At 44.4% G+C, this 20528-nt stretch overlaps 1 protein-coding gene across 2 annotated transcripts; it reads left to right on the forward strand.

Annotated features, from left to right (window-relative positions):
• The first annotated feature begins 117 nt into the window (after positions 1–117).
• On the forward strand, positions 118–20281 carry cluha (clustered mitochondria (cluA/CLU1) homolog a). Of its 2 annotated transcripts, none has more exons than XM_080844408.1 (25): positions 118–412; positions 4260–4456; positions 4551–4722; positions 4944–5087; positions 5401–5528; positions 5897–6051; positions 6294–6419; positions 6593–6740; positions 6839–6931; positions 8874–9568; positions 9945–10438; positions 11199–11300; positions 11438–11538; positions 11717–11869; positions 11979–12041; positions 12148–12392; positions 12709–12947; positions 13191–13330; positions 13428–13508; positions 14926–15051; positions 15459–15580; positions 15857–15950; positions 16041–16175; positions 16402–16475; positions 16576–20281. In XM_080844408.1, the coding sequence occupies exons 1-25, from the start codon at positions 286–288 to the stop codon at positions 16703–16705; spliced, it is 4284 nt and encodes a 1427-aa protein (XP_080700534.1). In that variant the 5' UTR covers positions 118–285; the 3' UTR covers positions 16706–20281. The 2 variants fall into 2 exon arrangements, with proteins under 2 accessions (XP_080700534.1, XP_080700535.1); XM_080844409.1 differs by having other exon boundaries at positions 9945–10351.
• Positions 20282–20528: the final 247 nt, after the last annotated feature.

Consider the following 20528-nt stretch of genomic DNA (forward strand, 5'->3'; position numbering starts at 1 on the left):
TAAACTGGCACAGTAGACTTTCCGTACCCAGTTTTCAGGGGGTGGGACTAAATACAAAGGCAAAGAGGTCAAGAGGAGGAGAAACCACGTGTGACAGCCAAGCCTGGAACTGTCCTTCCTAAGTGGAGTTGTTTTTGCAATATCGTACTACTGTCCGTACCCTCTGCATGTAGCTTGCTAACCGCCTAATCGAGGAAGGCCAACCGTCAGATTTCCTTTTCAGATCAGAGCAACGGACATCTGTTGCTAAATAGTACGCCTAGCGAGGCAAGTGACTGCAAAATCATGGTGAGCAAGACAGATGACATCCCGGCATCACCTCCAAACTGCAACTCCGTTGATCCTGCAGAAGGAGAGACGGTGGACAGCCAAGAGACTACCAAGACATCCCTCAAGGATTCCTGTGGCTGTGGTTAGTTTACTACCTCGTGTATAGTATACATTTCATGCATTGCACTGGTTGTAAGGTCGTTTTGGAACTAGCCCTAACACAAGAAATCACTGTGGTTACCGCACACTGAGACGTATTTACGTTAATGATAAATCTCTGGGGATAGCAATGTGGCTAAAGAGCATCAAGGGTAACGTTATCATCAAAGTCCCTGCTAGCATCAACGTCAGCTTATAGTGTCTAGATCGACCAGGTGTCAGGTTGGGTGACTGGCCAGTGGTACGTTACTGAGACATGCATATTTATTGACACGACTCAAGATTGACGAGTTAAGCTATTATATGTACTTGGTTGTTGGCCAGGATTGTCAACTCATCAAGACATCATTCAGCTCCTTGACTTAGCAGTCACTAGCGTTACAGCACTCAGCTAATGTTAGTGCAAACATGCGTACCTAGCAAGCAATCATGTATTCTTGCCTGAAGGTTGATGGTTAGCTAGCTTACTTGTGACCCTTGGTTTTCACCGTCTGGGCTTGAAGGAAGGAATCACAGCTGCAAAAACGATGGTTATGTGAGAGTATGCAGTCAGCAATAGCTAGTGTTATTTTAATCAACGTAGTTTAGTAGGTTTTAGTCCAGGTTAATAAATATAGCAAATTACATTTATTTTCGTCATTTAACCATAAGTATTGTTTCGAGGAGGTAGTTAGCTATAACTAGTGCTATTCGAATCAAAGGGAGTTTCGTTTAAGTTTATTTGAAGGTTCGTAAATGAAAGCAAATTTAACTTGCTACATCATTTTATGTTAAATGTTGTTATTCATGTTGTTGTGGCGGTTTGCTACTTCTGGTGTGTATGAAGGCTGGGCATGTAACTCTTCAGTACTACTCAGTCACCACCGGTAGCTAACCTTAGCAGGTAGAAATTGCCACAGCTTAGCTAGGCTGCCTGCTAGTTAGCTTTTCGAAGCTACAGCTAGCCACTTGGACCTTTTGGGGAAAGCAGTACTGTCACTGTGGACAGAGCGAATGCATTTTTGTATTTGAAAAATTGTGCATATGTACGGTTATCACAAGTGACAGTGGTGATGTGTCGTGTCATGGAACATGAAGATGTTGCCAAGTCCCGATGCACATGTTCTGTAACAGCATGTATGATGAACGAATGAACTGAAGGTCACCTTCAGCGGAGCTTAACAATTTAAAGAACAATGGGGGGTGGTGTTCGTATAAGTAGGGTGTTAGAAGAGTGGTTGGCTATTTGAAGTCGTTAAATAGACTATTTAGTTATAGTAACCTTAGACGAATCTTTCCTTAGCATGCTAGTCCTATCGAAGTCATAAATATCACCGTGTGCATAAGTATTCGTTTTCAGACTCCCCTCCGTACTTGAACCAGAATGGTTGTCTATTCCGCGACCGGGAAGCGGAAGTCCTCTGTGTGGAAAGTCATGGTGCATGTACAGCGATAGAAGGTTATACTTGTTCTGTAGACTGAATCCTGTAGGGTAAGTGTGTTTATTACTGAGAAGTTTGTTCAGCCTTGACAGCGATCTTGTCATTTTGTAGCTTTTATCCCAATGAGGTAAAACGTTACTTGTCTTTGATCACCGCGCTCTGCGTATGCGAGCGAAGTTATACAACTTCAGCTATCTCATCACCGCTATACTGAATTTCTTGTCACATTCAACAGCACTTTCAGGTCCGCTGTCACTTTACATATGATCTCTTCCTTCCATAGCAGTTATAGTTAGGTTTTGGTGCGCATTAAGCTAACGTTAACATTAAATAATATCCTATGCCGGTGATCTGCCTATCATTGTTTTTTTTGTCCTTTTACCTATTCCAGATCTGGCTGGGTCATTGTACATATTAACAATAACGCTGTTATAAGTGATGTACATCTTCTGTTTGCCTTTGTAAGCACTGCCTTGTCCACGGTTTGCTTATATTACACTGACCGGAATTGACAATTTGATAGTCGAGTGCCTTCACCCAGTAACATAAGTATTCTGCCTGTGTGAGGATGTCATCAGCAGCATGAGAAAATACAGCAAATTGTTATGTGTTGAGGAGTATGAAAGAGCATGAATGTGAGAGCCTTATTTGCAGATTTTGAACCACCATAATGACTAACTTTATGTGTCACAATTGTGTAAATACCACCTGTGCAAATTATGGTATAATTAAAATGCACACATTGGTGTCAAGTGATTACCTAGAAATACAACTGAATGTGTAAAGTGGATGGTGTAGTTCTTGTCTTAAGCAGTCGTGCGGCCTACTCTCAGAATACTCTCTGTGTTTGGAGCCAGGTGTTTTGACAGTCAGGATCCCAGAGTTCAAGGTAGTCGGAGTGATCCAATTTACATGAGTTTAAATTCACATGGAATTGTGCAAAGTGTCTGTGCACTTGTCAAAAAGGGCTACTGCCCTAACCCATTTGAGTTGGGGGAGGGGTTTGAAGGACATTGAAATGGACTCTTATTGCGCAATATAGAGCTTCAAACTCTCCCCATTCATATTAAGCACTGCTGTTTTTGCTGCAGTGCTTACTGCAGTTTATACAGATTTGCCTCACATTCAATTCAGTGCAAAACTTTGCCTCAGTGAATCAAGTATTGTTCTAAGGAATTAACCCCCCTCCCCCAACCCCTAACTCACTGACCTCAATACTTACAAAGTATAACTAAGCTGGAGTTCCAAGTGTTCAAAAGTGTAGTGAAACCACCGCTTCAGAAGCAAGGATCCTCTGCTGTGTGATTGTGCTTGAGAGAACCAAACGGACATTGTGATGGGACACAGGACAGCGTGACTTGGATCAAGTTTGAAAGTAGGGCACAGGGACTGAGAGAGGCTGATGTAACTTCTGCAAATCCCCTGCTTCACTGAGCTGAAGAGGCCAAGAAGAATCCAACAGGATACCCTTTAAAACTGTGCATGCTGAGGTGTAGGTGATGTCAATACTATGAAATAATTTCCACGCATTCATTGACTTTGAGGTTTGGTGCTCATTGCGGAGCTGCTGGGAGCAGAAGTCTCTCTGTAACCCACGCTGTGAGAATGTGCTGGGGTGGGAATGCCAGCTGTTTGTTTCTCTGCTGCACTGGGCTAGCCGTGACACATGGTTACCCTTGACTTCATTCAAGGACAGAAAGCAGTCACCCGAAAGAAAATAACACAGTGTGTCTGCTGCTGTTCGGTGTTAAACCATAGCTTTTTTTTTTTCTGGGTCTTTCGTTTTTAGTCTCATCTTGTAATTGCTTTACTGGAGAGAACGCTTTATTGTGGAGCAACACATCAGTCATGTTGGTGAAGTTGGAAGATGGGTGCTGTTTGTGTGGTTTAACGTAGGGTCTGATACTGTGTGACTTGTTTCAGGCACCTTAGCCCAAAAAGGGGAAAGGATTTGAAAACTTGTGATAAAAATGTACCTTACAAACACATTAGAGTTTAAAGCCTCAGTCTCCCCACTTGACTAATCTGGAGTCTAAACCGTTAACCATGCCAGCGAAAATAGAGCCAAGAACTGAGACAGTGTGAGTGTTTTGTCTTAAACTGTGATCTTGGCAGGCAACCTCTGGTCACTCCTTTAAACTGGACGCCTACAGTTTGGCTCCTTTCCAGTTTCCTTCACTAAATAACTGACAGCTTACTTGTCAGGGAAGAATATCATTATATCACCTGGAATATAAAACACTTATCATTTTTTTTTTTTTTTTTTTTTTTTTTTTTTTTAAACACTGATGATGTGACTCAAATCTGGTAGATTTCATCCTAGACTCAATAACCAGTTTAGTGCGTATAGCAGTTGTCTCTTGGTATTGCCACAGTCTGAGCATCTCTCTCTGCCCTGGTCTTTCACAGCGCACAGTGCTGACACAACGATAATGAACGGCAACGGGGACCATGACCACAGCGAAGAGGCCGATTCCAAGCAGGAAGGCAGCGGTGCCGATGCAGACCCTTCTGATGATGCCAACGAGCAGGAGGTGATTGTGATCCAGGACACAGGCTTCACCGTCAAGATCCAGGCCCCAGGCACTGAGCCCTTTGACCTACAGGTACCGAGGCTCCTCAGAGCACTGCTTCACTGTTCATCAGCTTGAACTGTGGAAGCTGATAGGGGTTGACTCTTTGACGTCTGCTTGCTCTTAGGTATCTCCTCAGGAGATGGTACAGGAGATCCACCAGGTGCTCATGGACCGAGAGGACACCTGCCACCGCACCTGCTTCTCCTTGCAGCTGGATGGGAACGTGCTGGACAACTTTGCCGAACTCAAGTCCATCGAGGGTCTACAGGAAGGCTCTTTACTCAAAGTGGTAGAAGGTGAGCCTCCTTCAATTAGTCTGTCAGATGGCAAACTACTTGTGATTGTTGTTGGTCAAGCAGTCATCGGACACTGTTTTTTGTGAATCTAGATTTTGGTTCATCATTTGTCAAGTGGAAATAATGTTATGTGAAAAAAAGAATCTGCAGCTTAGAAGCTATGTGTCATTATGTTGTTTGTTTGTTTTGTTAACCCTTTTGTGTGTGTGTCCTTCCCCAAGAGCCCTACACAGTGCGTGAAGCGCGCATACATGTACGTCACATCCGAGACTTGCTGAAGAGCATGGACCCCGCAGATTCCTACAACGGAGTGGACTGCAACTCCCTCTCCTTTCTAAGTGTCTTCACAGATGGCGATCTAGGAGGTTGGTGTCTGTCTCTTTCTACAAACGCTTACTCTAATAGTCCGACTTTTTGAGGTGTGTATTGCTCGGATAGAAAAACAAACCAAGGAATACAAAAATGTCTTCATCCAAGTACTTTCATCAAGATGCTGATGAATATGTAAGAGTTGTGCGTTAGATCGTGTGATCTAATTAGGGTATGAGGAGCAGTAGAAATATATTGATAAATGTGCCAAAGGTGAAATGCTTTTCTTGGGGGGCTATTCCTGCTACAGTGTTTGCCCTTCTGTAGTAAATGCTGGAGAAGATAACCTCAGGTGTTGCTGTTTTGCAGATAGTGGAAAGAGAAAGAAAAAAGGCAGTGAACTTGAACAGATCGACTGCACCCCTCCTGAGCACATTCTACCTGGCAGCAAAGAGCGTCCCCTAGTCCCGCTCCAGCCACAGAACAAAGACTGGAAGGTAGGCCCTGGCCCCTTGGCAACACCACACTACTCTACACTACCCATCTACTGCATAGAGCTGGCCAATATCCTCACTACTCCCATCTACTGCATAGAGCTGTGATAACAAGGCAAGGTTTGTTTGAGTAGTTGTGTTTTGTTGCCCGTTAGGCCAGAAAGAAGACGGGAACCTTTGTTTTCAATGATGGCCAATAACCGCTCATCATAATTGCAAAAGAACGTTTTATTTAAAATGTTTAATATATATGTATATATAGTTCACATTTTAAAGTCATCTTAGGTGGATGCTGAACAGTTGTAATATTAAACATCTTGGGTCATCTGATGGATATATATTCATATAGTCTCTGTTTCGGTCTTGTCTAGCCACTACAGTGCCTGAAGGTTCTCACCATGAGTGGCTGGAACCCACCACCTGGTAACAGAAAGATGCACGGAGACCTGATGTACCTGTATATAGTGACTGCGGAGGAGAGACACATCAGCATCACTGCATCCACCCGTGGATACTACCTCAACCAGTGAGTACATTAGACAAACCAAACCAATGGGTTAGTTAGTGTTAGTCAGGCATAAAGCCAGATATAAAGCCTAATGCAGGCTTTTCAAAGCATCTCACTCACCCACTCATGTACAAACAGACACGTGTAAACATACATGTGTTAAGATGCACACATATTATTCATTTCATACCCGTCTTCTCTGTAGCACATTGTCATTGCAGCCTGCGGAGCGGTGATGTAACTGCTGTGGTGTGTTTCAGGTCCACCACCTACTCCTTCAACCCTAAGCCATCCAACCCCAGCTTCCTGAGCCACTCCCTGGTGGAGCTGCTGAGCCAGGTCAGCCCGACCTTCAAGAAGAACTTCACAGCCCTCCAGAAGAAGAGGCAAGTACCGTACCACCGACCCCTTCACATGCCGTTCAGGTTTTCAGACGGACATGCAAATTCAGAGCTTGTACTGTTGTCTGAAGACAAAATGGTGCTGCAGACTTCACATTTTTGTCAGTAAAATGCATAGCTGCTAGAAACGGAGTTTTAGATGTGCTGTTTGTTTGTAGGGTTCAGAGACATCCGTTTGAGAGAATAGCCACACCTTTCCAGGTGTACAGCTGGACCGCCCCTCAGATCGACCACGCTATGGACTGCGTGAGGGCAGAGGATGCGTACACCTCCCGTTTGGGCTATGAAGAGCACATACCTGGACAGGTAGGGTGGAGATCTGGGAAATCACTGCCTTACCACAGCAAATGTCTGCCTTATGTACACAAATGGATTTTAATCTGGGGTGTTTCTGGTTTCCTCAGACTCGGGACTGGAATGAAGAGCTTCAGACCACCAGAGAACTGCCCCGCAAGAACCTTCCAGAACGGCTGCTGAGAGAGCGTGCCATATTTAAGGTGAGCTCAAAGTCTGTTTCTTCTATTGCTCCCTCAGTCTGTTACTTTGTTACTTGTCTCTTTGCATTCCTCCCTTTTTTACGCTTTCTAAAACGGTGTTCTTTTCTTTCTCTCTCTTTCTGAAATGATGTTCTTCTCTATCTCTTTCTGAAAAGGTGTTCTTTCTCTTTCACTAATAGTGTCCCGTGTCTGTGCTAAGGCTAGGTTCCCACTGTCAGTAAAAATCCAATTCTGATCTTCCTGATTGATTGACTGTGTTAAATAATTGCAAGAGTTCAGATCAGATCTGTGTTTCTGGGTGGAAAAAAATGGTGCTCATTTTTGGTCTAATACATATAGGTTGCTATGAAACAAACCAACAGGGGAGTGAAGTTGACTTGTTAATTTATCACATGGTGATGTGTAACTGCAGCACAGGATTTATAAAAACAGCATCCGAGACCGAGGGGGCTTGCCCATCAATGGCTCCCTCCGCCTCCTAACTAACACGTTTCCTGTACGTGTGATGTGCATTCCTGCACCTTTTTTTTCTATTTATTGTTACACTATGTCTCTATTGCTGCTGGTATCTTGAGCAGGGAATAAAATTAGCACCCGCCACTCGCCAAATGCGAGTAAAAATATGGTTTGGCGATTAAAATAATTAGGTAACTCGCCATTGGCTCCTGCCGGTTTCTCTATTGAATCTACACTACTTCACATAATAATGTAAAACAGACTTGGGCTAATGTTATTGCATCAGCGAATTTACTGATTGGTTCATTATAGCTGGCCGTCATCATTCTACATTCGAAAATATACCGTTATCTGCAATAACGTTAGCGTTCACATTCAGTCCGTCAGTTGGTCAAGAAGACGCGGAATTGGGCTACTTTTGAAATGTTGCCGCGGGTTAAATTCTTTGTCCGCTGGTTCGGGTAAACCAATTTTGAAATTACATTAATATCTTTAAATATAAATCCATTTTTAAAATTAAAACATTTATTTATACCCAAATCCTACCAAACTGACTCCAGATCAACACGTACACATAGGATTTGATACAACCTGAAATTACTTTAATTCAGTATACTGGCCTATTGTAACGTGACGGCATAGTCGCCCCATAATGCCGTGCGGCGGGCACATACTTTTCTGTGTAATGCACTACCGCTCCTTACTGTACTAAATGCATGTCGTTGTTTTTGTGAGGGGAATGCATTTACTGTACAGGTGTGACGGTAACACAGTCTGTTCGAGATAACTGGGCATAAAATCCGTGCCATTTTGAAATCGTGTTGTGTTTAGTGTTTAGTCATAAAAAAAAAACATATTACGCATCCGTGATTTGTTACACTATTTATGAACTATAAGTATGATTTATAGTATAGTGAAGCAACATGATAAGGTGTTTCAGTTGAAATTAGCTATTGCATTAATGCATATAAAGTAAAAACAGTATATTCATGTTGTCCAGGCAGGGAGGAAATGGGAAAAGGGAAGAGAAATCAAAAAGACCAAGCAACATAGTAGTACTAAGACCAATGGTCAATCAGCAATTATTTCTGTAATCTTTTTTTAATGATTTTGTGTTGTGAGCAGTTCAGTGGCCGGTAAAAAAATATTTTGTCCGGTAAATTTTACACCTTACATGCCAATGGCAGGTAGGCCTAAAAGTTAATTTTATACCCTGATCTTGAGTGTTCTCTCCCTTGTACGTCGCTTTGGATAAAAGCGTCTGCTAAATTACTAAATGTCAATGTACACATGACCTTTATGTCTCGTCAAAAGTCACAGACGGAAAGAAAAACCCACTTGAAATCCTATCAGACCAAAACCTGAATTCATGTGTTTGTTTTTTTTGGGTTTGTTAAGACTTTCTACCAATCGTGTATGCACATAAATCTGATTTAGACAGACAATCTGAACAAAGCCCAAGTCCTTTCCTTTTTTGCTTGCTTAGGTCCACAGTGACTTTGCTGCAGCAGCCACTCGCGGTGCCATGGCAGTGATCGACGGCAACGTCATGGCTATCAACCCGGGCGAGGAGACGCGAATGCAGATGTTCATCTGGAACAACATCTTCTTCAGCCTGGGCTTCGACGTGCGCGACCACTACCGCGAGCTGGGTGGCGACGCGGCGGCCCATGCCGCTCCCACCAACGACCTGAACGGCGTGCGTGCCTACGGGGCCGTGGACGTGGAGGGCCTGTACACTCTGGGCACGGTGGTGGTGGATTACCGCGGATACCGCGTCACGGCACAGTCCATCATCCCCGGCATCCTGGAGCGCGAGCAGGAGCAGAGCGTCATCTACGGCTCCATCGACTTCGGCAAGACGGTGGTGTCGCACCCCAAGTACCTGGAGCTGCTGGAGAAGACCAGCCGGCCACTGAAGGTGCAGCAGCACGCCGTGCTCAACGAGAAGGAGGCGCCCGTGGATCTGTGCTCGTCCGTGGAGTGCAAGGGCATCATTGGCAACGATGGCCGCCACTACATCCTGGACCTGCTGCGCACCTTCCCGCCCGACCTCAACTTCCTGCCCGTGGACGATGAGGAGATGCCACCTGAGTGCCACAGGCTGGGCTATCCCCGCCAGCACCGCCACCGCCTGGCCTGCCTGCGCCAGGAGCTCATCGAGGCCTTTGTGGAGCACAGGTACAGATGTTATTTAGTAATAACTGGACAATATGTAAAGGTAACGATAAGGATAATGGTCATGAAGGCTGTCAGTATTGTGGTACTGGGAATTATTTATTTTTTTGCAGATATATGTATATTATTCAGTAATAAGGGGACAATTTTTGAATTTCAATTAATTAGGTGAAAATTGGACCTATTGGAACCTTTATGTGAAGATACGTAATGATATACCGTCACTTCAGCAGAGGAAAGCTCTAATGGCTATGGAGCGGTTTATAGTATAATGTGACAATTTGCAGGTATGATTCTGGGCTCCAACCTCCCCAACAGCAGGCTGTCAGTGAGGCATCATTAGTTAATGAGCTGTCATGTCTGACTGTGTGTTTCTCAGGTACCTCCTCTTCATGAAGATGGCAGCCCTGCAGCTCATGCAGCAGAAAGCCAACAAGGAGAACAAGGCTGCTGCCCTGACTGACCGCAGCAATGCAGAGCCGGAGGCCTCACCCGCCCCAGCCATCGAGGCCCCCGCACCCCTCACCTCTCCCACCCCCTCAGAACCTGCAGCGACCCCCTCTGAGACAGACCAAACCCCCGAGTCCAAGCCAACAGAAGCAGAAACAACAACAACAACAACAGAAGCAACAACAGAAGCAACAACAACAACAACAGAAGTAGCAGCAGAACCAGCAGCATCACAAGTCACAGAGCAGATTGAGGCTCTGGCCTTGACCACCAATGGCAGCCCTGAGTCCGCAGCCCCAGACAACCAAGGCAGAGAGTGTGAGAGCCCGCTGGAGGGTAAGGAGGCTGAGGAAAATATCCCGGGCTTAGCCCAGGCCAAAGAGCTGGCAGAGTCCTTAGCTGCAGAAGATGGATCCAGTATTGGTACGTCCAAGCCGAGCGAGAGGTCCTGAGGCCAAACAGGGGGCAGGCAAACGTGGCAGAGAAATGCACTTACCAGTAGCCTCTCCTTAGTAGTCTTTCCCTCCTCTGTAGCGCTATCTTTTAACATAGCTTTCCTCCTCTTGACCGGGCACCATGTCATACACTTAGTTTCCACTGAGGATACTTAGGCACCACACTCTGCTGTCCACTGTGCATCTCTCCGCCATGTTGGTTGTCCCTGACTTGCTCACCCCTCAGCTCTGGGGATAAAGTGTTCTAAAACCTCCCCTCTAATTGGCATGATGGTAACACCGCTCCAAATGGAATCCCATTCCTCTCCTCTCTCCCTTCTCCCCTTTCTTCTCCTCTAACTGCTGTCCTCTTGTAACTCCTCTCTGTAACCCAAAGGGTGTTGGAATGTTGGTGGTTGGGATGATAAATTCTACTTCCTTTTGGTGAAGGCATGTGATCTGGGTCATGTGATCTGGGTGATGCGACTGATCAATCCCTTCCCTCAGTGTGCTCTGTGTTTGTTTCCCCCCCACCTTTTCTGGGTACTGCTAACTAAGAGGTAAACTGGTATTGCTTGATTAGCACTTGAGTGGGTTGTTTTTTTTCTAATTGCTAATTAGCTCATTGATGTGTGACTTTGTATCGTTGTAAGATGTTTTTTGTTTTTGTTTCAACAAAAATCTAACAACATTAGTGTGAGACATTCTTACTCAGTCTCCCCTGCGGGATTCTCCCTGTGTGTCTACAGACCCCAAAAGCCGCGAGGTCGTGCTCAACGCCTGCAAGGCCGTAGGCTCCATCAGCGAGACCTCGTTTGACATCCGCTTCAATCCAGACATCTTCTCCCCAGGTACGCCCTCCTGGCCCTGGCTGCCCTACGGATATGATCTGTATTCTCATGCTGGTGTCTGATCATCACCATGACTCTCTCTCTCTCTCTCTCTCTCTCTCTCCCTCCCCCCTCCATCATGTCTGTCTGTCTGTCAGGTGTGCGTTTCCCTGACAGCAGTGCCGATGCCATCCAGAAACAGAAGCAGCTGCTGAAGGACGGCGCTGCGTTCCTGGTGTCCTGCCAGATCCCCTCGCTGGTGAGCTTCCGCCGCACCAAATCACACACATCCGACAGGCAGACACGGAGATCGGCCAACCATATTATCCCATGTTGTCACTATAGTGTACCTTTTAATGCACCAGTAACAGTGACTCTGTAGAAACCTCTTGTGTAGGCGTTCATGATCTTCTGGATGCTTCTTCCCCGGGGTGTAGGTTAAAGACTGTTTAGACCACAGTGCTCTGCCAACGGACGGAGCCACACTGACTGAAGCCCTTCACCAGCGTGGCATTAATGTCCGCTATCTCGGCACCGTGCTGGACTTTGTGGAAAAGACCCCTGCAAAAACACAACTCGAGTACTTCTGTGTAAGTCTAGAGTGTCACATCTCCATGGTGCATGTCTGTGTGGCATGGAAATACATGTTCACTTTCGCAGTACTGTATTGCTAATCAGCCTTTGTTTTCTTTCTTTTAGAGAATAGGTATTAGTGAATTGATCACAAGATGTGCAAAACATATCTTCAAGACGTACCTCCAGGTAATTAACACCATTTTCCTCATCTCAATGTTTTGATATGCCAGATGTTGATTGAGAATGTGGAAGCTTGAGTGTGTAAAGTTTGAGTAACTGAGTGTGTGGTCAGGGCGTGGAACTCTCGGCTCTGTCTGCGGCTGTGAGCCACTTCCTCAACTGCTTCCTGAGCTCCTTCCCTGACGCCGTGGCCCACCTGCCAGTCGACGAGCTGGTGTCCCGCCGGAAGAACCGCAAGCGGCGCGGCCGAGTCCCCGGGGGAGGAGACAACACCGCCTGGGCCAGCCTCACGCCCATGGAGCTGTGGAAAAACATCGTCACCGAAGCACAAACCTACTACCACTTCACCCTTCAGTGGTGAGGAACCTCACTTGCCTGGCCTTGTAAACACAGAATACAGTACAATACAAAGAACTTGTACAGAATACAAAATACTTTGTAGCAGCATCCACAGCCACAGTAAGATAGACACTGTGAGCCTGTAAGCTTTTTATTGTATCAACTTCAAATACATTGTTATAAATATATGTTTATAATATGTTATAAATTATATATATTAAAAAAATATTTTAATAAAATTAAAAACATAGTGTCATCCGCATGATGTTATTGCAACAGCTTTTTTCAAGAGCTACTGTTCTGCCTGTTGTGCATGGAATGTGTGTTGATGCAGTGAGAGTGCGGACCAGGCAGTGGAGAAGTACGGCCTCCAGAAGGTCACGCTGCTACGAGAGATCTCGGTCAAAACTGGCATCCAGATCTTGATAAAGGAGTACAACTTCGACAGCCGCCACAAGCCAGCCTTCACCGAGGAGGACATCCTGAACATCTTCCCCGTGGTCAAGCACGTCAACCCTAAAGCCTCTGATGCCTTCCACTTCTTCCAGAGCGGACAGGCCAAGGTGCAGCAAGGTAAAGGCAGAAAAAGAGCTCCATTTCATAACAAACTAAAATGTGTACGACACCTTTGCTAGTGTAATACTGCAAAATAAGGGCAACTGCCTTCCTTCCATTTTCAGACAGCAGTTAAACTATCAGTATTTCTGCACTGTACTATTTCTATCCATACACCTTATATAGCGAACTGCTGTTATTCCAGTTAGTGTGATCAGTAGGCTGAGATACTGACTGATGTGTCTTCTTCCTGACCTCCAGGGTACCTTAAGGAGGGCTGTGAGCTCATCAATGAGGCCCTAAACCTCTTCAACAACGTGTACGGGGCCATGCACGTGGAGATCTGTGCCTGCCTGCGTCTGCTGGCCCGGCTGAACTACATCATGGGGGACCACCCCGAGGTGCGTCGCCCAATCAGAAGCCACAGGCTGAGCAGCTCAACACTTTTGACACCATGTTCAGGAAAGGTCTGATTCTGGAGGTCTTTTTGTTTTGCAGGCACTTAACAACCAACAGAAGGCTGTCTTGATGAGCGAACGAGTCCTTGGCATCGAGCATCCCAACACTATTCAAGAATATGTAAGTATTACTTATTTGTTGTATGTGGTTGTGTGCATGCAGAGATTTGTAGGGTAGATAATATAGTTGCACAGAGTGTATAGTTGTAGTGTGTATAGGTGTTATGGATGTGGGAAAAAATCGATTCAGTTACAAATCGCGATTCTTGTGTGTGACGATGTTTTTATCGCCACGCTGCCTCAAAAATGGACTAAAAAAAGCCTGCTTTTAATTATTGTATATAAGGCGGGAAAAAATGTTGCTGCTTATAATCCTACATATTGCGCAATGCATTCTTTTCGTGAGTTCCTTACAGCTAGAAGCTCAGCTTCACACATAGTAACTAGGTAGGAATACAAAGGCTAACATGTTGGACTGCAAACATATCAGACGTTAGTTCCGAAATTCATGCTGCACCTCAACAGTTTAAATCGCACGTCTGGAAGAACGTTGGCCAACTCTGTAGCAGTTTGGGTTGCCGGTAGTTGAAGACGGTGGGCTAACTGAGGTGATTCGAATTGCTTACCCTAGGGGCACCATTGTGTCTCGCATACATTCCTTGTATGACAGCGAGGATTACTCGTGATTACTCGTGATTACTCGTTAATTTATAAGATGTCGTCTTGAAAAGAAAAGCAAACTTTTAATCGCAATAAATTTTAAATCATGAATTTCAAAATGTTTTAAAATCTATTGACAGCCCTTATTTTAAGAAAACTTGTACTGATTCTATTTAATTTACCTTTTATTTATTGTTTAAAAGTAGCCTAAGTGGCATTCATTTCTTAATCAGTCAGTTTGTGTGCAGTTTACAGGGGCTATACAATAAAAGGGCACATTTGTATTTATTTTTTCTATTGGCTGCGCTGCAGTCATTAAGTTAATGTTAAGATTTAGGAATTCAAACTTGAAATTAAACTTGGAAAGCTCAAAGTGAATTAGACTGTGTTGTAATTGAATGTATGATTCAACTGTTTTCCATGGTCCAGTTCAGAAATGGCAAGAAATCGTTATATCTAATCACTTACAAAATCGCAATACCCACAGAATCGTGATACATATCGAATCGCCACCTAAGTATCGTGATAATATCGTATCTGGAGGTCCCTGCCGATTCCCGTCCCTAATAGGTGTAGAGATAATATAGTTGCCCAGATAATATAGTTGCACAGAGTGAATAGTTGTAGAGATAATATAGTTGCACAGAGTGCATAGTTGTAGAGATAATATAGTTGCACAGAGTGTATAGGTGTGAGAGAGTGTGAGTGCCCTTTTTTGCCATTGAAATCTCCTATAAGGGATATTATTTTTATCTTCACATCTGCTTATTGTTCTTCATGCACTCTCATCTCTGAGGAGATTGGGTCACTGACTGTAGTCGGACTGCGTATATATGTCCTTTTGTAGTCTGACTGCTAATATGTGTGTTTTTGTGCAGATGCACTTGGCCCTGTACTGCTTCGCCAACGGCCAGCTGTCCACTGCCCTGAAGCTGCTGTACCGCGCACGCTACCTCATGCTGATGGTGTGTGGGGAGGAGCACCCTGAGATGGCTCTGTTAGACGTGAGTAGCACACCACATATCTTGTCAACATGAGCATCCTCAGATGGCTCTGTTAGATGTGAGTAGCACACCACATATCATGTCTGGTAAACTGGGTCCTGTGTAAAAATGATGATTTCATCAACATTAGGAGCTAACAATAAAATGTGGGTTCAGTAAAGAAGTGCCTTTGGAGTTGTCCAACATGTCCTCCATTTTGGTAATCATGTGATCACAATTAGCTTGGCTAGCCGAGGTAGGCTGGGTTCAGTCACCTAAGGATCGAACCAGGATCACTTTAATGGGACAAGCTAATATTTGTGTATAATGTAGTTTTACCTGAACATTGCTAAATGTAAAGATGTACTGTGTTTCATGACCCTGTTAGAAACATGAGTTTTGTATTCCCCCCTTTCTCTCCCTCCTAGAGCAATATTGGCCTGGTGTTGCATGGGGTGATGGAGTACGACCTGTCACTGCGTTTCCTGGAGAACGCCTTGGCAATAAACTCCAAATACCATGGGCCCCGCTCCCTCAAAGTGGCACTCAGGTAAGACGGCTAATTACTAATCAAATCGGATCTACTCCCTTTCCTGTGGCAACCCTGTAGTCAGTAGCACAGTCCCCATGCTGTGGGATTAGATTTGTAGAGGTATTCCTCCACCACCATCACTGATCAGGTAATAAACATGAATGATGATGCTCATCTGGGATTTGGCTCGACTCCACTGGGAATGACTAAGCCCTCTGGAAAGACACGCCCTGACACCTAATGTATGCATGCACACACATACACTAACACTCGCTTGCTTCTGTCTCCCAATAGTCACCATCTTGTGGCGCGAGTGTACGAGAGCAAAGCGGAATTCCGTTCCGCACTACAGCATGAGAAAGAGGGCTACACCATCTACAAGAACCAGGTTTGTCCCTGGCGCACACAACCTGCTGGGCGCTACAGAGAAATGTCCTGGTAAAGAGGTTGTTTAAAATGCCCTGTGGTCTCTCTCTAGGTGGGAGAAGCCCATGAAAAGACAAAGGAGAGCTCCGAGTATTTGAAGTACCTAACCCAGCAAGCAGTGGCCCTCCAGAGAACCATGAACGAGATCTACAAGAACGGTTCCAACGCCAGTATCATGCCACTCAAAGTAAGGCCATGACACTCTCCAACATTGTTTCCATCACAGGTAGAGCTAACTTCAGGAGACAGAAGCCAGCTGTTGTCGGTTGCAATTATTAATTTGGTTAATTTATGTAACAGCTATCCACAATTATGATCATTGCGATGATCAAGATGAGGTGTTCATGAGAAACTGATTTATTACGCTGTATATATTATAATGCTGAGATCGCTTTATTTTTCCTCCTTTCCAGTTCACAGCTCCAAGTATGGCCAGTGTGCTGGAACAGCTGAACATCATCAATGGCATCATCTTTATTCCTCTGAGGTAAGAGATCTCGATCTGTAGCAGTAGCCTCTGAGAATAGTATTCGGTGTTATGTCCCTTGAAGTCTGTTACGCAACTGAACAGTCTGGTCCCTCCTCAGCCAAAAGGACCTGGAGAACCTGAAGGCCGAGGTTCAGAGGCGGCAGATGCTGCAGGAGGCCGGCAAGAGTGAGGAGCCGTCGGAGGACTCTCCCATGGAGCTCAACGACAACCTGCCCGTGGACGATTAACACCCTGAACGCATCCTCCCTCCACTGTTAGGGGCAGCCACGATGCTGCAGCATCTGCTTGAACTTATGGACCTGAGAACTAAAGCTGTCTAATTTAAACCAAGAAAATGAGAAATGCGAAGGGGAAGGGGCCAGGGCAGCCAGAAGCGTGTTGTCGTTTTTTTTTTTTTGTGCAGTGGGTAGGAGAGAAGGAGAGTAAAACATGGAAAAACCAGCGTAAATGTGTGTGCAATCCAAGGGGGCCTGATTGCAGGCCCTGAAAGGGAGCAGAAAGTCAGTGTCACCCCGTCTCTGTAGCGCCAACAAGGCCGGAGGTGACCACGGACGACCATGACATTGTATACCAGAGCCTTATCCACTGATCATGCCCCCCCCACACCCCCCTCCGCCCTCCCCAATTACTGTTTTGTCTGAGCCCAGGACCACCTCCACCCCTGCTTATACCCCTTCCCCTCCAACCACAATGACCCCCCCCCTCCCCCTCCCAGCACCACCACAAGGAGCCAGAGGGGCCAGGCCATCCCAGTCAGTCACCGCCGTCACCAGGTCCCTCTGCCCACACACAACTCAGCCTGGCCTAAAACTCAGGTGATTTTTACTGTGCACTAGGTGAGACTGAGGAGAAATCGTCAAAATTTCGTAGAGATTTCAAACTGAAGTGGGCTCCAGAATGTAGACTTTCGTCTCTGCGGTCTTGCAGCAAGGCTGTACCAATCAAAAACCCTCATTGTTTGTTTTCTTTTGGCCCGTCATGTCCAAAAGTTAGATGTTATCCCAAGGCTGCTGTGTTTTAAAGCAGACACAGCTTCACAGACGCAAGTTCTCATCCAATCTTTGAAGATCGACAACACATCTGTCTTGAAAATTAATGATCTTTTTGTACAAGTGGGAAGGGAAAGAAGCCATTTTAGATCTGTCATTTATCAATTAATTTAAGACATGTCCATTTTATAGAGAAATATACTGTGTGGAGAGATGTAAAAAATCTATGTCTATCAGTTTGGAGAGGTACTTGATTCATGTCGATGGAAATGCAGGTTTGAGACGTCCATCTTGATTTAGAATTGAAAACTTGATCTTAGTGTTGTTCAATAACATCTGCTTTTTTTCCACTATGAGTGTGTGTGTGTGTCCGTCCGTGTGTGTGTGTCCTTGTGTCTGTGTGTGGCTGTCCGTCTGTCCGTGTGTGTTTCCATGTGCAAGTGTAAGCAAGTTTATGTGTGTGTCCGTGTGTGTGTGTATGTGGAGGGTTTCACCAATGACCAGGCAATGGATATGATGCTACTGCTGCTGCAACATTTGATTATTTCATTGGGAACTTCCCAAAAGTTTATTTTTATACACATACTAGACACCATTCGGTGGATAACATAAGCTCATATCAGAACAAAATGTTTGTTTGACCCTTGGCTTGATATAGCAAAAAAGAAAACCTGCTAACAGAGTGACTTTTAAGAAACTTCCATTGAATTGACAGTATCAGTACTATCTGTTGTACCATCCCAGCCCTTTGACTGTTTGGCTAGTTCTATTGAAGATTTAGCCTTTCGCCACTTTGATTAGTCCACAGTAAAGAGGCAACAGGCGTCTACACCGTATTCCTTAGCAGTATTTAGTGCACTTTCTAATGCTGTTTTGAACACATTGAGCACCAGCCAGTGGATTGAGATGGGATGCTTTGATGTTATATACCAAAAAAAGGAATACCAGAGGTGTGTTGGCTTGTATACATGCACTGTGTTTCGCACTTGGTAAAGTCTCAGTTGTGTTGCTGTATGTTTGGTATTTGATTGAAGCAATAGCGATGCTGGCCTACTCGTGCAGATTTCTGCTGCACCTGGGTGCAAGACCGAAGGATTACCTGATCTATAGTTTCCCTGAAATAAAAGCATATTGAGGAGCATAGGCTGTCAGACAGAATGTCCAAGAGAACAGTTACAGTAATTGATCATGCCATGTCTTATGGTTGGAAAAATACATGTGGGACTCATTGAACCAATGTCAGATTTGTGCCTATATGCAGTCTGCTTTAAAACCAGAGTGGTGTTTTGTTTCTTTTTCTTCGTTTTTGAAAAGGTAAAAAAAAAGTTCATCTTGGTTTGGATTTACTGTGTTGATTTTGTTATTGCCTCATCACTCACCCTTTATATATCTATGTGGAAAATAATGTTATGAAGGGGAACAGAATCTTTTACCTTCATCCAGCAACATTGTTCACGAATGTCTGTCCTCTCTTACAGTACCATTAGTCACCACAAGGCTGTGCTCAAGTGATTGTGCTTCCTTGCAAAATCCAAGGTTACAAATAAAAGACTTTAATTAAGAAAATGATTTTTAGGAGGGATTGTAAAACATACCTCTGCACCAGTATGTCTACTGTGTTATTCCTGTCAAGGGCTGTCGTGAATTAAGCTTTGAGGAAGATGGGGAAATGGAATGGGCCTGGTTTCTGACAGGATTTTTGAGAGGAAAAACAACTCTGGTCATCCAGAAACTGATCCATTAAGTCAGACATGTGACGACTTGGGGAGGTTTTTCAGTGATTTTTCTTGTCATTGATCATAGAATTAAGGTGCTTTAAAAATTAAATGCAAATCCTTTGCTGTGTTTATCAATTCTATGTTTTGTTTTGATTGTGTAGCTGTATATTTTTCGAAACATTATACAACAACTGCTTGCATGAAGCTTTCAAAACATGATCTCAACATGTCTTTTGTAGTCTGCTGTAGGCTCCAGGTACTCCGCAGTGGAACTTTAAGTATCAACACATTTTAAATCAACAACATAGTTGTGTGATTTAGGCTATTCCACTTAGGCCTAGTATTGAACATTTAAAGGTGATGATTACCTGTATTTCAATTGTGTAAAAACAACTAAAGTGTTGCTGAATGTTTTGTATTGTTAAAAATATTTTGGAGTTAAACACAAGCACAGGTAGCCTATAGTGCAGCCTACTGTGGGTATGCGTGAAGGGTGTTGGTCGAGAGTAGGTCACAGAGTGGAACGCCGATCCGCTATGTCAAGATGTAATTTTGGGGTTACTGGATTGGACCGCCGTCATGTGCATACTTTCTCTGATTTCTCTATTCAGTATCGATATAAGAGACTTTTGTCTGCTGTGTGAGTAAGTGTGTACAACCAAACCCGTTGTGAAACAAATACGCCTACTTAAAATAGCAACTGGCTTATTAAAGCCTAAGACATGTACATGCAAACCTGAGGGTCTCAGCAGCATACCGATTCAAAATAGTGGCAATTATGAACCGTCAGAAGTTTGTCTCAGTGTTTTATGAATGGAATGACACTGTAGGGCCACACACGGTGCTTGTCCACTTAACTACAGTGACAGCTGCTGACGAGCGCACACTGATAAAACAATATTTCCTCTGTGTGTTAAAAATCAGAATGAGTCTTTGTTTTGTACGCTACTATTTTTTTTCTGCCCATGTAGTGTATGTCTGCTTTTGTTTCCTTGCTGTGTGGTTATCTGTCTGTTGCTGTTTACAAATAACAACCTAATTATTTTTGGTCTGAGTATGCTTTTGTATTAAAATGAATAAAGAAATTAGCAAGTTGCCTTTGAGTTCCGAGGATATTTCAAAATTGGCCGTTAACGGCCTGATGTAGGTTGGCTTTTCTATGATTCAGAAAGATGCACTATTAAAACCAACCGAGTTGGTAAAATTATTCATTCTAAAAAGGGAAATCACTTATTATAGGGATAAGAAAGCAAAGGGCGTGCGCATCGCGTCGCTGTCAGTCTGTGAATGCGCATGCCCGATTTCGGAAGGCGAATGCGGTACAGAAAACAAGGATTGTAGCT

Source organism: Sprattus sprattus, assembly GCF_963457725.1.
Source record: "Sprattus sprattus genome assembly, chromosome: 9".
Taxonomy (NCBI): domain Eukaryota; kingdom Metazoa; phylum Chordata; class Actinopteri; order Clupeiformes; family Clupeidae; genus Sprattus; species Sprattus sprattus.